The sequence below is a fragment of the Hyla sarda genome, chromosome 3 (assembly GCF_029499605.1).
Source record: "Hyla sarda isolate aHylSar1 chromosome 3, aHylSar1.hap1, whole genome shotgun sequence".
Classification (NCBI taxonomy): domain Eukaryota; kingdom Metazoa; phylum Chordata; class Amphibia; order Anura; family Hylidae; genus Hyla; species Hyla sarda.
In genome coordinates, this window is record NC_079191.1 from 111,801,722 (window position 1) to 111,819,147 (window position 17,426).

General features: G+C 41.8%; 1 protein-coding gene across 1 annotated transcript in view; it reads right to left on the bottom strand.

Moving 5' to 3' along the window:
• The window catches only part of LOC130360985 (ceruloplasmin-like), a 118,154-nt gene extending 103,365 nt beyond the window's left edge, over positions 1-14,789 (bottom strand). Inside the window, exons 1-4 of the mRNA XM_056563547.1 lie at positions 14,635-14,789; positions 12,546-12,790; positions 9,516-9,728; positions 6,408-6,575 (exon numbers count right to left, since the gene is read on the bottom strand). Of these exons, the coding sequence (XP_056419522.1) occupies positions 6,408-6,575; positions 9,516-9,728; positions 12,546-12,790; positions 14,635-14,789 (781 nt within the window). The remainder of the gene's footprint in view (positions 1-6,407; positions 6,576-9,515; positions 9,729-12,545; positions 12,791-14,634) is intronic.
• Positions 14,790-17,426: the final 2,637 nt, after the last annotated feature.

Here is a 17,426-nt window from a genome sequence, read left to right on the forward strand (position 1 = left end):
CCCTCTTGGGTACTGCGAATGCCTGCTCCTGGCTCATCCTGTGTCTTTCAGGAACTACTTGCCCCACAGATGCTTCGGGCCTTGGCCCTTTAATTTTTGGATGTTAAGCAGTAGCTAAATACATGCTTCATGCTAATTTCAACATTGATCTTTACATGTAAGGGGTTAGGAAACCCTCTTGGGTACTGCGAATGCCTGCTCCTGGCTCATCCTGTGTCTTTCAGGAACTACTTGCCTCACAGATGCTTCGGGCCTTGGCCCTTTAATTTTTGAATGTTTAGCAGTAGCTAAATACATGCTTAATGCAAATTTCAACATTGATTTTTAGTGAAGGGGTTATGAAACCCTCTTGGGTACTGCGAATGCTGGCTCCTGACTCATCCTGTGTCTTTCAGTAACTTCTTGCCTCACTGATGCTTCTGGCCTTGGGCCTTAAATTTTTGGAAGTTTAGCAGTAGCTAATACATGCTTAATGCTAATTTCAACATGATCTTTAAATTCTCGGCGCTCTGCCAGGGCCGTCACCTACCCCGCCGGGGCCGATCAAAGCACCTCACTAAATCATCCAATCAATATTAGAGACAGACGGTGTGTACAAAGGCCAGAGACTTAATGAACCCGAGCTTATGACCCGCACTTAGTTGGAATTCTTCTTTCATGGCAAATAATTGCAATCCCCGATCCCTATCACGAACGGGGTTGAGCGGGTTACCTGCACTTGTCGGTAAAGGATAGACACACGCTGGTCCGTTCAGTGCAGCACGCGTGCAGCCCCGGACTTCTGAGGGCATAACACACCTGTTATTGCTCAATCTCACGATTGATCGTGCTATGTAAGGGGTTATGAAAGCCTCTTGGGTACTGCTGATGCCTACTCCTGACTGCTCCTGTGTCTTTCAGGAACTACTTGTCTTCATGATGCTTCTGGGCTTGGGCCTTTAATTTTATGATTTGTGAAATAGATTCATACATGCTTAATTAAAATTTCAACATTTATGGTGCAATGTATGGGGTTATTAAACCCTCTTGGGTACTGTTTTTTTCAAATTTTAAGATAATTTTCTCAATAATAAACTTAAATTTTCAAGAATAATAACCATTACACCATTGAACGCTTGTTGTGTGTGATTTTTTAATTAAAATTTTCAAAAATATTACGGAGATGGATGCTTCTTTATTTCAGAAAACATTACTTTAGAGAAGAATGTCTTTTTGAGGTCCACCATCCTGCATTATAGAGTCTTCTGGACTCTTGGATATGCGCTTGTTCTTAGATAAAGGTACTAAAAAAAAAAAGGACCTGTTAGGGCAATGCAGACGTTGCGCCTACATTTCACGGCCACATGGGCCCTGTGGGGGCTTGTTGTATTTGGTCCTTTGTACCCACACGCTGGGGTCCGGGCCCCTCAAAGTTTGATTTAAATTTCAAATTAAAAAATCAGACATTTCAATGGTCTCCTCATGCATCAGCCAACTCCAGGCTGTGTCATTCAGGCAATATATGGTTTACTGATGCCGCTGTGGGGCCTGGGTATTTCAAATTTTCTCATAGGTAGCACCCGCTATCCAAAATCTTTTTAAAAAATTGTTGTGTTTTTTTGGGGGGATTGTGAAGCCCTGCTGTGTACTCGTGCATCAGCCAACTCCAGGCTGTGTCATTCAGGCAATATATGGTTTACTGATGTTGCTGTGGGGGCTTGTTGGATTTGGTCCTTCGTACCCACACGATGGGGTCCGGGCCCCTCAAAGTTTGATTTAAATTTCAAATGAAAAAATCAGACATTTCAATGGTGTCCTCATGCATGAGCCAACTCCAGGCTGTGTCATTCAGGCAATATATGGTTTACTGATGCCGGTGTGGGGCCTGGGTCTGGGAATTTCAAATTTTCTCATAGGTATCACCCGCTATCCAAAATCTTTTTCAAAAATTTCAAAAATTGTTGTGTTTTTTGGGGGGATTGTGAAGCCCTGCTGTGTACTCGTGCATCAGCCAACTCCAGGCTGTGTCATTCAGGCAATATATGGTTTACTGATGCCGCTGTGGGGCCTGGGTCTGGGAATTTCACATTTTCTCATAGGTAGCACCCGCTATCCAAAAGTCTTCTTCATAAATTTTGACAATTGTTGTGTTTTTGGGGACGAATTGTGAAGCCCTGCTGTGTACTCATTCATCAGCCAACTCCAGGCTGTGTCATTCAGGCAATATATGGTTTACTGATGCCGCTGTGGGGACTGGGTCTGGGAATTTCAAATTTTCTCATAGGTAGCACCCGCTAACCAAAATCTTTTTCAAAAATTGTTTTATTTTTTGGGGGGGATTGTGAAGCCCTACTGTGTACTCGTGCATCAGCCAACTCCAGGCTGTGTCATTCAGGCAATATATGGTTTACTGATGCCGCTGTGGGGCCTGGGTCTGGGAATTTCACATTTTCTCATAGGTAGCACCCGCTATCCAAAAGTCTTCTTCATAAATTTTGACAATTGTTGTGTTTTTGGGGACGAATTGTGAAGCCCTGCTGTGTACTCATGCATCAGCCAACTCCAGGCTGTGTCATTCAGGCAATATATGGTTTACTGATGCCGCTGTGGGGACTGGGTCTGGGAATTTCAAATTTTCTCATAGGTAGCACCCGCTAACCAAAATCTTTTTCAAAAATTGTTTTGTTTTTTTGGGGGGATTGTGAAGCCCTACTGTGTACTCGTGCATCAGCCAACTCCAGGCTGTGTCATTCAGGCAATATATGGTTTACTGATGCCGCTGTGGGGCCTGGGTCTGGGAATTTCACATTTTCTCATAGGTAGCACCCGCTATCCAAAAGTCTTCTTCATAAATTTTGACAATTGTTGTGTTTTTGTGGGGCGATTGTGAAGCCCTGGTGTGTACTCATGCATCAGCCAACTCCAGGCTGTGTCATTCAGGAAATATATGGTTTACTGATGCCGCTGCTGGGCCTAGGTCTGGGAATTTCAAATTTTCTCATAGGTAGCACCCGCTATCCAAAATCTTTTTCAAAAATTTCTAAAATTGTTGTGTTTTTTGGGGGGGATTGTAAAGCCCTGCTGTGTACTCGTGCATCAGTCAACTCCAGGCTGTGTCTTAGGGATTGTGAAGGCCTAGTGCCTACTCATACTGCTGGCAACTCCGGGCTGTGCCATTCATCCACTATATGGTCTCCTCATGCTGCCAACTACTCCACGCTGTGTCATTCAGCCACTATATGGTCTCCTCATGCTGCCAACAACTCCACGCTGTGTCATTCAGTCACTATATGGTGTCCTCATGCTTCAGCCTCATCCAAGCTGTGTCATTCAGCCACTATATGGTCTCCTCATGCTGCCAACACCTCCATGCTGTGCCATTCAGCCACTATATGGTCTCCTCATGCTGCCAACACCTCCACACTGTCATTCAGTCACTATATGGTCTCCTGACACTGATGCCACCACCAGGCTCTGTCATTGTGCTGCTGTGCGGCAGTGATTCTAAAAGCAATGCCGGTAATCTGCATGTTATTCTGAATAACAGTATTATTTCACTAACCCAGCCCACTCCATATGCATTTTAGAACACAGCAAAGTGTTCTATACCCCTATTGAGGCTGTATGTAGGCTAGACATATAGATATTTAATATTTAATATTTTTTAATAAAGATTCGCCGCAAAAAATTCGTATCGAAACAAACTTTTTCGGAAAATTCGGCGAATCGGCCAAATCAAATTTTTCAAAAGTCCGCTCATCTCTAATCATCATAATGAAAAAGGAAATCTTATTCTGTTGTGTTCACTGAAAAATATTAGTGTTATCCAATTAGCTATAAAGCCACATGTATATCTCGCCATACAATGCATTCAGAAAGTCTTTAGACACTTTCACTTTTTTTCACATTTTGTTGTATTAAAGGGGTACTCCGGTGAAAACCTTTTTTCTTTTAAATCAACTGGTGGTAGAAAGTTAAACATATTTGTAAATTACTTCTATTAAAAAATCTTAATCCTTTCTGTACTTATTAGCTGCTGAATACTACAGAGGAAATTCTTTTCTTTTTGGAATGCTCTCTGATGACATCACGAGCACAGTTCTCTCTGCTGACGTTATTATAATAATAATAATGCTTTATTTATTCTTGTCCTTAGTGGGATTTGAACCCAAGTCCCCAGCGCTGCAAGGCAGCAATGCTAACCACTGAGCCACCGTGCTGCCCTTAGCATTCATCTGCTATGCATCTGCTATGAATGGACAGAGATGTCAGCAGAGAGCACTGTGCTCGTGATGTCATCAGTGTTCCAAAAATAAAGGAATTTCCTCTGTAGCATTCAGCAGCTAATAAGTACTGGAAGGATTAAGATTTTTTAATAGAAGTAATTTACAAATATGTTTAACTTTCTGCCACCAGTTGAATTAAAATAAAAAAGGTTTTCACCGGAGTACCCCTTTAACCCCTTAAGGACGCAGGACGTAAATGTACGTCCTGGTGAGGTGGTACTTAACGCACCAGGATGTACATTTACGTCCTAAGCATAACCGCGGGCATCGGAGCGATGCCCGTGTCATGCGCGGCTGATCCCGGCTGCTGATCGCAGCCAGGGACCCGCCGGCAATGGCCGATGCCCGCGATCTCGCGGGCGTCCGCCATTAACCCCTCAGGTGCCGGGATCAATACAGATCCCGGCATCTGCGGGAGTTCGCGATTTAAATGAATGATCGGATCGCCCGCAGCGCTGCTGCGGGGATCCGATCATTCATAACGCCGCACGGAGGTCCCCTCTTCTTCCTCCGTGCGGCTCCCAGCGTCTCCTGCTCTGGTCTGTGATCGAGCAGACCAGAGCAGGAGATGACCGATAATACTGATCTGTTCTATGTCCTATACATAGAACAGATCAGTATTAGCAATCATGGTATTGCTATGAATAGTCCCCTATGGGGACTATTCAAGTGTAAAAAAAAATGTAAAAAAATGTAAAAGTAAAAGTAAAAAAAAAGTGAAAAATCCCCTCCCCCAATAAAAAAGTAAAACGTCCGTTTTTTCCTATTTTACCCCCAAAAAGCGTAAAAAACATTTTTTATAGACATATTTGGTATCGCCGCGTGTGTAAATGTCCGAACTATTAAAATAAAATGTTAATGATCCCGTACGGTGAACGGCGTGAACGAAAAAAAAAAAAGTCCAAAATTCCTACTTTTTTAATACATTTTATAAAAAAAAAAAATATAAAAAGTGTATTAAAAGTTTTTTATATGCAAATGTGGTATCAAAAAAAAGTACAGATCATGGTGCAAAAAATGAGCCCCCATACCGCCACTTATACGGAAAAATAAAAAAGTTAGAGGTCATCAAAATAAAGGGATTATAAACGTACTAATTTGGTTAAAAAGTTTGTGATTTTTTTTTAAGCGCAACAATATTATAAAAGTATATAATAATGGGTATCATTTTAATCGTATTGACCCTAAGAATAAAGAACACACATCATTTTTACCATAAATTGTACGGCGTGAAAACAAAACCTTCCAAAATTAGCAAAATTGCGTTTTTCGTTTTAATTTCCCCACAAAAATAGTGTTTTTTGGTTGCGCCATACATTTTATGATATAATGAGTGATGTCATTACAAAGGACAACTGGTCGCGCAAAAAACAAGCCTTCATACTAGTCTGTGGATGAAAATATAAAAGAGTTATGATTTTTAGAAGGCGAGGAGGAAAAAATGAAAACGTAAAAATTAAATTGTCTGAGTCCTTAAGGCCAAAATGGGCTGAGTCCTTAAGGGGTTAAGGCCTTGTGCTACCATCAAAAAATCAAGCTTTCCAGGCAGGTGATGAGCAGCGCATGGTTTCCTCCAGACATGATGCTTAGAATTGTGTCTTTAACTGAGAAGAGGTTTCTTTCTGGCCACTGTGTTTTTGGTGCCTTTCATTGCAATAGAATTCGTTTTGTACCCTTCTTCAGGTCTGCATCTCCACACAATTCTGTCTCTGAACTCTACAGTCAGTTCTTTTCTGCTCGTGGCATAATTTATGCTTGAATATGCATTATTAGCTGTGATACCTAATATACAAAGGGCGGTGTCTTTCCAAATCATGTCCTGTCAACTGAATTTACCACAGGTGACTCCAAGCAAGATGTAAAAAAATCTCAGAAGTGATCATGAGGATAGATTACCCCCACAGCTGAATTTAAAGTGTCATAGCAAAGGGTCTGAATACGCATGTCCATGGGAAATCTTAGTTTTCCCTTTTTTTTAAATTAGTAAAGATTTCTAAAATTCTGCTTTCACATTCTAGGATATTGAGTGCAGATTGATGGGGACCATATTCCTATTCATATACTTAACCATTCGTACACCCTTACATCTCAATTTCCAACCATGTCCTATTCTTTCGTAGGTCTATCTAGTAATGAACTTACAATGCATTTTATTGCTTTCTATGAAATCTTCATCATCTTTTTCAACAGGATCAGAGCAGTAAGTATTGATATTATCATCCAGATACCAGCTTAAGTTTTCATCCACCACAGAGAACATCAGAATGAATTCCTTGTATCGATTCTTGCTCTTCTTATCTTTTAAGACACCTGTAGGAAAGGATATTAATGTTTGTTTAGCATTTCATTGTGTGTTTTTGCAACATTTTTCATGGTGCTATATGTTTTTATTTTTATTTTTTACACTACATGCCAGCTACATTTTTGGTGTCTTAAGTAATATTATTGGGGGCGGCGGTGATTTATTAAGGATTGTTGCTAGTTTCTGGCACAAAACGTTGAACATTTTCAGCATGAACCACAAAATAAATAAATAAATAAATAGGGCTTGTACAAAAATGTGGGATTTCTTTTTTTTTTACACCAGAAAACTAGCAGCAAGCCATGCAGTTACTTTGCTGGTATTTTTTTTTATTCCTTCCAAAGTACATGTAATTGTTTTTAATTCCAAACAAAAAAGGGTACAGCTTGAGGGTAAACATGTGGGATCTAAAGTGCTGCAGGTTTGAGCCGCAGCAGGTTTTTTTTCTATGGTTGATTTTTCCGCAGCGGAATCTCCACATCAGAATACATTCACTTCAAAGCGGGAAACTGGCAGAACCAGGAGTACTCTGGTCCTAATACATCTTATCCCCTATCCAAAAGATATCTATATTTCCAGCAATTTCTACCAGATGTGAATCAGTTAGTAGTACATCTAACTATATTAAATCCTCGCTGCAAAGAAATGTACATTTACTGTATGTTCAGAAAACGCTGGATTGCCGGTCAGGAGATTGCAGGGGGTCCCAGCGGCCAGAAACGCCCCCCCCCCCCCCCGCCTGGTCAGACATCTTATCCCCTATCCTTTTGATATGGGATAAGATGACTAGGGGTGAAGCACCCCTTTAAGGAAACAGGAAACTATCTTAATGGTTTTGTTTTTTCTTCCTCAGCTTCTAAGAGACATAACTCTTTTATTATTCCATCAATAGACCCATATGATGGCTTGTTTTTTTGCTCGACCAATTGTTCTTTGTAATGACACCTTCCATATATATATATATATATATATATATATATAATAAAAATAGGAAAATGTATGTCCAGTGAATTAAATTAAAATAAAAACAATTTATTTGTAAAATATTGATAATACACCTGTGGTGTCCTTTGTATGGCACTTACATCGGACTCACCACGATAAGAATATAGTAAAATGTATATATAATTCATACAATAAAATCAGCATATACTATACAATATGGTACTGGTATCGCAAATTGTATGTAGCGCTATAGGTACATGCACGGAGACTGCGCTAGTAGGATACAATGTCTCTCAATTTAAGCAATGATGTCTCTGTATGGCTTTTATCTTACATAGATACTCCGTGCGGCAGCGTGCCGGTAGGTAAATGCTAAGTAGGACTATGTCTGTGGATTTGTGTGCGCTCTGCGGCACTGGAGGCTCCTAGTACGTGTTCCACTGTACCCTGACGGCGCAGGGATAAAGATTGATGAGTGGGTTAGTCTCTTATTTGTAATCCTCTGGATGTATGCAGGAAAAGTCACTGGAAGTGGATAAGGGGTTTGGAACACAGTACCTTTTACCAGCATTGTCCTGGAGCGTGATTGCCGGACATAGATTTTAACTGGGGAGACATGCGATAACAGGCGGGATGTGGGCAATCCCGAGAGCGTGCTCTGGTGTGATCCTTGCAGTATCGGACTCCCCAGTGAAAACCTACGTCCGGCAACCACGCTCCAGGACAGTTCTGGTAGGAGGCACAGTGTGCCAAACCCCTAATCCACTTGCAGTGACTGTCTTGGTGCCACCGGGGTAGAGTGGTCCACATTTGAGGGGTCTCCAGTGCTGCAGAGCGCAGCCGCATACATCCAGAGGATTACAAATAAGAGACTATCCCACTCACCAATCTTTATCCCTGGCCATCAGGGTAGAGTGGGATACGTACGTGGGGTGGGAGTTTTGCAGTTTTACAGTAACACTTTATTCTGTTTCTCAATACGATTTAAATGATACCCATACTTATCTATTATTGAACTGCTTTTAAAAAACTCTAACTTTTTTTAAAGTAATAGAAGTATGTTTACAATTGCTGTATTCTGATCTCCTATAACTTTCTTATTTTTCTGTATACGGGCTTTATAGAGCTTCATTTTTTGTGCCGTAATCTGTAGTTTGTATCTGTAGTGGTGGTATCACTTTTGTGTATATGTGACATTTTTTCACCCTCGCAATTGCACTGTGGGTGGTCTGATGAGTGTCTGTACACCCCCCCCCCCTATGCATACTTTAAATGTTGTGATCCGTATTAAGCATGGCATCTGAAGGGTTAATGGCGGGCATTAGTGTGATCACTGATGTTCACCATCAGCAGCCGGGATCTGCAATCTATGAAGCAAGCAAGATTTACTATGTCAAATATGCCAAAATTCTGTTACTATTTATGCCAAAAAAAAACAGTTTCTACATGCCTTTCAATACACTATGGCCCAGATTTTTTAATGTGAGGCATACACTGTTTTAGTTGCTCATATCAACCAATCACAGCTTAGCATTCAATTTTCCCTTTTCTTTGATTGGTTGATGAGCAATTGGTTGATGGGCAAATCTGACAATTTCTGTATCAGATGGACTGATAAATCTGGGCCTATGCATTTAAGACAATTTTAACACTTTGTCAGATATTCTTCTCAATAAAGAGGTTTGACTTCACGAAAAGAGAGCATGGCCTCATATTCATCACTGTAAGTCAAAATTGCGGCCACATTTCGGCACAAGATTTTAGCACAAATCAAACCAACAGGTGGTGTAAACTTAGACTAAATATTCTAAAAAAAATTATAAAATTATTAAACTTTTTAAACAGCCTGAGCCTCTGCATATTTGATATATATTTTGATATTTAGTACTACAGTAAGTATTGAAACAGCAACAATGGTATAAAGAAATCTATAACTCACATGGATGGTACATGAAAGTATTAAAAAAGATTGATAAAACTATAACAGGAATATCCAGTTATACCTTCCTTGCAGATAATAAACTGTCCAACAAGTCCGGAATAAATATCTCTTGCAGGATTCAAATGTGAGTGATAAAGTCTGACAACACAATAATCATCCATTACAGATGGACCTTGGTCAGGGACAACCTCCCATTGGTAAGTATACGATTCACCTGGCTCTACAAAATCATCTTTCTTTTCTGCTCCAGATGTATTATCTGGATATAAGGCTCCTGTAAATAAGATTATATTGCAGGTATATTAATGCCACTGTAGAAGTTTGACTTTATAATATAATATAATATATATATATATATATATATATATATATATATATATATATATATATATATATAGACCGTATATACTCGAGTATAAGCCGACCCGAGTATGAGCCAAGACCCCTAATTTCAACCCAAAATCCCAGGAAAAGTTATTGACTCGAGTATAAGCCTAGGGTGGGAAATACATCATCCCCCCCTGTCATCATCCAGACCCCCGTCATCATCCAGACCCGTCATTAACATCCTCATCATCATCCCCTTGTCATCATCCCACACATCCCCCCTTCATCATCCCCTTGTCATCATCCCACACATCCCCCCTTCATCATCCCCTTGTCATCATCCCACACATCCCCCCTTCATCATCCCCTTGTCATCATCCCACACATCCCCCCTTCATCATCCCCTTGTCATCATCCCACACATCCCCCCTTCATCATCCCCTTGTAATCATCCCATGCACCCCCCTTCATCATCCCACACACCCCCCTTCATCATCCTCTTCTCATAATTCGCCCTCAGTGGTCTTCAACCTGCCGATGGCTGCCCGGGCTTGCTGGGAGTTGTAGTTTTGAAACCTCTGGAGGTCCGCAGGTTGAAGACCACTGCGGCCTTCGACATCATCCAGCCCCCTCTCACCCCCCTTTAGTTCTGTACAGTACTCACCTCCGCTCGGCGCTGGTCCGGTCCTGCAGGGCTGTCCGGAGAGGAGGTGGTCCGGTGGGATAGTGGTTCCGGGCTTCTATCTTCACCGGGGGCGCCTCTTCTCCGCGCTTCCGGCGTGGAATAGAGGCGTTGCCTTGACAATGACGCAGAAGTACGTTGGCAATGAACGCACCTCTGCGTCGTTGTCAAGGCAACGTGACTATTCTGAGGCCGGGCCCGAAGCGCTTAGAAGAGGCCTCCCCGGTGAAGATAGCAGCCCGGAACCACTGTCCCACCGGACCACCTCCTCTCCGGACAGCCCTGCAGGACCGGACCAGCGTCGAGCGGAGGTGAGTACTGTACAGAACTAAAGGGGGGTGAGAGGGGGCTGGATGATGTCGAAGGCCGCAGTGGTCTTCAACCTGCTGACCTCCGGAGGTTTCAAAACTACAACTCCCAGCAAGCCCGGACAGCCGATGGCTACCCGGGCTTGCTGGGAGTTGTAGTTTTGAAACCTCTGGAGGTCCGCAGGTTGAAGACCACTGCGGGTGGGGGAGTTCACTCGAGTATAAGCCTAGGGGGGTGTTTTCAGCACGAAAAATCGTGCTGAAAAACTCGGCTTGTACTCGAGTATATATGGTATATATGACTATATTGTTCAGTATGTGCACATTGCTCATTAGTTTATTAGAAAGCGTTACTGCCTATTTAGCAGAGTAATATGGAAAAGGCAATACCTACCCACCAATTTCTATAAACACTTCTATAAACCTACAGCTATTTGACTTTTTTTTTTTTTGCAATATTTAAAGCGCACAATGTCTGCGCCTGCGCAAGCTATGTGCGCCATGGCGCAGACATCGTGCGCCTTTATGCAACATACTTTCCCGACCTTCCCGACATTTTCGCTTAGGAAACCGAAAAAGGGGCATGTTCCTGACATTTTGGCCAAACCCTACCAATTTATTTAAAAAAAACAACTAAAACTAGTTGGGTTTTTACCATTATAAAACCCACAACTTGCAACCAGGTTGTTTTTTTTTCTCTTCCTCCTATCCCCTACCATTGGTCAGTTTACTTACTGACCAATGGCAGTTGGAGGCAGGAAGGGGGGTGGTTACCGTTCAAATCCCTGCTCTGCCAGCCCCTGGATGTCGGGACAGAGCAGGGAGTAGATGGCTGCGGTGGTGGCAGGGGGTAAGGGTACCTACCAATATCGGCTGCAGCATCTGCGGGGACTTGCAGACGGGACCTACGGCGGCATCATCATGGCGGCGGAAACCTGCAGTAAGCATCAGGCAGTGACAGCGGTGGAGGTAGCAGTGAGGATCGTCTCCACCGCTGCCTCCAGACTACAACTCCCAGCATGCCCAGACAGCCAAAGGCTGTCTGGGCATGCTGGGAGTTGTAGTTTTGCAACATCTGGACCACAATTTGGAGACCACTATACAGTCTGTGTCCTTCCAGATATTGCAAAACTACAATTCTCAGCATGCCCACACAGTCCAGGCATGCTGGGAGTTGTAGTTCTGTAACATCTGGCCCTTCAGGTGTTGCGAACTACAACTCCCAGCATGCCTGGACAGTCCCTGAGCTTGGAACTTGAATTTTTCCTGCTCGGGTTATTAATTTATGTCTTGCGCCCGAAAACATTGTGCGTGCGAAAATAAGCATTGCTCGTAAAATGTGCGCCAATTTAATAAATGTGAAGGGAAAAAGGAGTCGGGAAACAGCCAAAACCGACATAAAAAAAACGATACAATAGTAAATGACCCCTTATATGGCCAAAATAATATGGACTCCATACTAACTACTGAGTCCAGATTGTGTTATCATTATGCTCAAAACTTCCTATGAAAATGTGTTGCTTCTTACCTGTTTTTTTTTTCTTATAATTAAAATATGTGTCTGAAATCACAGAAAAATCTTTTTCATCATTATATGAAGTTGCTTTTTCCAAGAAATATTGACTTTTATATAAAAAAAATATAAACATATCCTAATTCTAAAAATATTTTTAAAGTCCTAGGATTATTTTTAATAATGCATCTATTATTTTGCTTTCCTAAATTTGGCTTTATAGGTTTGATATGAACAATCTACAAAATAGAACAAGTTCACCTTCATTTGCCTTTGTGTATTGCACTCCAACTGGATGCATGGAGTAAGGTCGGGATGCAAAATTTTTTAGAACAATTGTCAACGTGTCACCAACTTCAGCTGTTATGATGGGGCCCAAATATCCCAGCCAGTCTGGTTTCTTGATTTCTTCTGTGTACGAGCCATTGGTGTATTGAACGTAAACAGCTTTCTTATAGACTCGGCCTATTCTCATTGGGGCTGTCTGTAGGTATTTGCTGGCATAACTGTATAGGCAAAAGATCACATTTTATGAAAGCATCAGGGAATGGAATGGATGGAAAGAGCGCAGAGTGTTGCCAATTTTTAAAATGGGCATTGGCATATTCAAGGACTACATATATACAGTTTCTAGAGATAGATAAACTGCTTTACATTATAGAAGGGGCCCTAAAGGGGTACTCTGCCCCAAGACATCTTATCCCCTATCCAAAGGATAGGGGATAATAGCCACATAGTGCAACGTTCAGTGGAAAACCTATATATGAAACAGCTGCAGCAGACACAGGTATTGTGCAAAAGTAACAATCTTTAATGGTTATAATCTAAATACATAGAAAACATACATGTTAAAAGCAGAGATATGGCAACTGAAAAAATGGGTGTCTTAAAGGCAACGGTAACAATAGTCTATACTAGTCCCATATGTATGGACATACAGACTGCTGAACAAGCACAAATAAATAGTAAACGTTGCGTATCGGCAAATTGCACTATACGCTATAAATAAAGTGCCAGTGCAAAGAGTACATATAGCTGCATGTATGCCAACAACAGTGCAATGAACCAAATACCCACATGTATGAGCAGAAAGTGCAGCCAGGAGACGTCCACCCCTATGACCGTTTCGGACCATGTCCTTCTTCCGTTTACTATTTATTTGTGCTGGTTCAGCAGTCTGTATGTCCATACATATGGGACTAGTATATAGCAAGGAGAAAGTCAGGAGGTCCAGCAATTTGATAACAAGCAGTTTTATTGAAGATTCGACACACAGTAAAAGCGGTAGTCAGGCGCGTTTTGACTGCATGCGCTCTTCCTCGGTGACCGAAGGTCACCGAGGAAGAGCGCATGCGCTCGAAACACGCCTGACTACCACTTTTACTGTGTGTTGAATCTTCAATAAAGCTGCTTGTTATCGAAGTGCTGAACCTCCTGCCTTTCTTCTTGCTAGTTGGTGCCCAGCCGGGCATCGGTCCGTGTACCAGAATAGGAGAGATAAGCTGGACTTTTTCTTGTACTTGCATGGGACTAGTATATACTATTGTTACCGTCGCCATATCTCTGCTTTTAACGTGTATGTTTTCTATGTATTTCCTTTTTAACCATTAAAGATTGTTACTTTTGCACAATATATGTGTCTGCTGCAGCTGTTTCATATACAGGTGTTGTAGTTGACTGCTGTATTAGGAGATAGAGTACTGTCCATTATGTTACATCCTAGGAGTACTTAGGGTATCAGTATACAGTATGTTCCCTCTCCGATATTGGGTATTAGAATCTGTGTATTTGAACTTTCAGTGGAGCATGGCTCTGTTGTAAGATGCAAATAGAGGTAAAGTATGACCCTTATAGATGTATGGGCGCTGTATTATAGCCTTGTACAACTTGATGGTTTTGATTTTTATCTTCTTTGATATAAACAAAATTAACGTTTATACAATAACAGTTGATTCATGAGCACATCCTGTAATATTATTTCATTGGGTAATCCAGCTGAAAGCACTTACCACTTATTCACTAAAAATTCCAATGATACATGTAAAGGTTGGCAAGGAATCTGCAAATCTGTAGACAACCACTTATTTCAGTCTGTATACTGCCAAGGTAGCTCCAACAGCTGGAAGACTTTCGTGCTTCATATAGGAAGTACTGTATTACTATGCATCAGTTTTGCTAGTTGTGCCGGTAAAAGGTAGCAATAAACTGTACTGTACATTATAGTATTGTATAGTGCACATAGATAAGTAAATTTTTTACTAGTCCACATATAGATAGCCCTGGATCATGGATTCATCATAACTATTTCATATTTATCAGAAAACAATATATTTCTATAGCAGATACTTACACGTCATCAGCTATGGATTTTCCAGAAATGATATTCTTGCCACTGGGAGCATAATCCCAATTTATTTCCTTAATTCCAATGTAGTATTTTCTGTTTTTGCCCAAAACATTTCCAGTATACCAGAGACAGAGCAGACAAGCTCCTAAGAACTTCATTCTGCTGGGATATTGTTGACAGGACAGTGAACGTCTTATAAATGGCTGCTTGCCCGGGTATGCTGCCCTTCTTCAGAACTTTATGAAGCATGAACTAAAGGACAATATCTCATTTGTTGATCAAAAGTAAATAGACATGCCATTTGTAATAAGTGCTCACCAGCAATCCTGCCCAGTTTATTTGTTTTTCACTGTTTCATCCAGTGGTGCTAGTAGATTTGAATGTTCATTTTTCCTTTTGACATTAAAATGGTGATTTTTCATAATAGGGATTAAAGGGGTTCTCCGGTGCTTATACATCTTATCCCCTATTCAAAGGATAGGGGATAAGATGCCTGATCGCTGGGGACCCCCGGGATCTTGCACGCGGCACCCCGTTTGTAATCAGTTCCCGGAGCGTGTTCGCTCCGGGTCTGATTACAGGCGACCACCGGGCCGGCGGCGTGTGACGTCACGCCTCCGCCCCCGTGTGACGTCACGCTCTGCCCCTCAATGCAAGCCTACGGGAGGGGGCGTGACAGCTATCAAGCCCCCTCCCGTAGGCTTGCATTGAGGAGCGGAGCGTGACGTCACACGGACTGATTACAAACGGGGTGCCGCGTGCAAGATCCCGGGGGTCAGGCATCTTATCCCCTATCCTTTGGATAGGGGATAAGATGTATAAGCACCAAAGAACCCCTTTAAAGGGGATCTCTGGTATTAGACATTACCCCCTATCCACAGAATAGAGGATAAGTGTCTGATTGTTCGGCCGCTGGGACCCCCCCCCCCATGATCTCCTGCCCAACACCCCAGTAATCTGCTTGCACGGTGTGATCTCCGCTCTGTACCGGATTACTCTATGCAAGATTCAGAGATACATAAATGTGTGGGGGCATGTCGACCACGGCTGCTCCAAAGCCTAGCACAGCTGGTGTTCTGAACATAAATGCTCAGAACACTGGGGTGCCAGAGATCTCAGGGGTCCCAGCAGTCAGACTATCCCTCCCTTCCACCACCATCACCACCACCACCACAATGAGACATCTTATCCCCTATTCTGTGGATTAGGGATAAAATGTCTAGGACCGGAGTTACCTTTTAACCATAGGGAAGTCTTGGGAAAATTGGGAAATTGAAATGTTGCTTGCACATACAGCTAAGGATACTTTCACACTGCCGTTAAGACACGGCAGTGTTTTGGCCATCAGGGGGCCAGGGAGAATAGCGGGAGAAAAATTACTGCATGTGCTGTCTTTTTCTCCCGCTACTCCCACTACAAAATAACTGCGCCCGACAGACCCCATTAAAGTAAATGGGATACATCTGGACCCGTTATTGCCCGTTGTGCCCTGTCCCAAAAAAAGAGCCTAACAGTTGTTTAAGATCGGGGCACAACGACAGTGTGAAAGTAGCCTAAATAAAAAATGTTTCTATTTTTTTTTACTACGTCTGGAGTTAGTCCCTTTAGTCTGTTCCCAGTCTGATACCCCTGTTTTCTGTACAACCCTCCAGGGCCGGACGGACTGGGTCCGAACAGGCGATGGATTTTAGATTAAGCAGCCCATTTTTGGTCATGGATATTGCTATGTAAAGGAAGAGCCACAAAGCGAAGGGGCCAAATGTCAATCATAGTTGAGTATAGTAGAGCAAATAACGGATACGCTGTTAATGTATCGTTCAGTTAGCACTCTGGCTTCTCCCAAAAGCATATGCATATGCTGTACAGTGAGAAATCATCTTTCCACACTTCACATGTAGTTCCACTTACAAAGCCTAGCACAGCTGGTGTTCTGAACATAAATGCTCGGAACACCGGGGTGCCAGAGATCTGTTCCATGCTGGGAGTAGTAGTACAACTAAAAAATGTAAAAAAAAAAAAAAAGAGAAAAAAAAGTGAAACACACACACACACACACACTTTATCAAAAATTAATAAAAATTTCGCTATAAAAAATAAAAATTTTGTTAAATACATTTTTCCATCACTACTGCATCCTTTTTTTTTTTTTTTTTTTTTTTTTTTTTGATACCCAACAAAACCTCAGAAAAAAAGTCAAACCACAGGGAAAAACAGTGGCAGTTTTCTGGAGTTTTTAAGCCTAAAAAAATGCAATGCAAAAACCTCAGTTGAATCCTAGCCTTCAACTGCCAACATTGAACCTTGCTTCTCCAGTCTCAACAGTTGTGGAAGGAGCCCGGCAGTGTATGACAGCCGCCTCCCAATTCTCATCACTTGGGTGTAAATGTACGGCGCTGAGCATTAATTACCTTTCCTCTGTGCCATACATTTAAGGAGGTTAATCTGTCTTTTAACACTAACAGATTAAAGGTAATGTGTTATCAGAAAATGACCTACAGATTGAATCAAGTCTTTGTGTTAAAAAATGTTTATAAAGATTTTTTTTTTATAGAATTTTCTATTTTAACCCCAGGGATTTTTGAATTTTCAACTTTTGTTTTATCCTCCTTGCCTTCTTATAGCCATAACGCTTTCAATGTTCCACACACAGACCCACAGACCCATAGGTCTGTAGGGATTGTCTTTTGCGCCACCGATTGTACTTTCTAATGACATCACTCATTTTACAACAAAATCTACAGTAAAACAAATAAAGAAAAATTATATGTGTGGGGCAAAAGTAAAAAAATAAATAA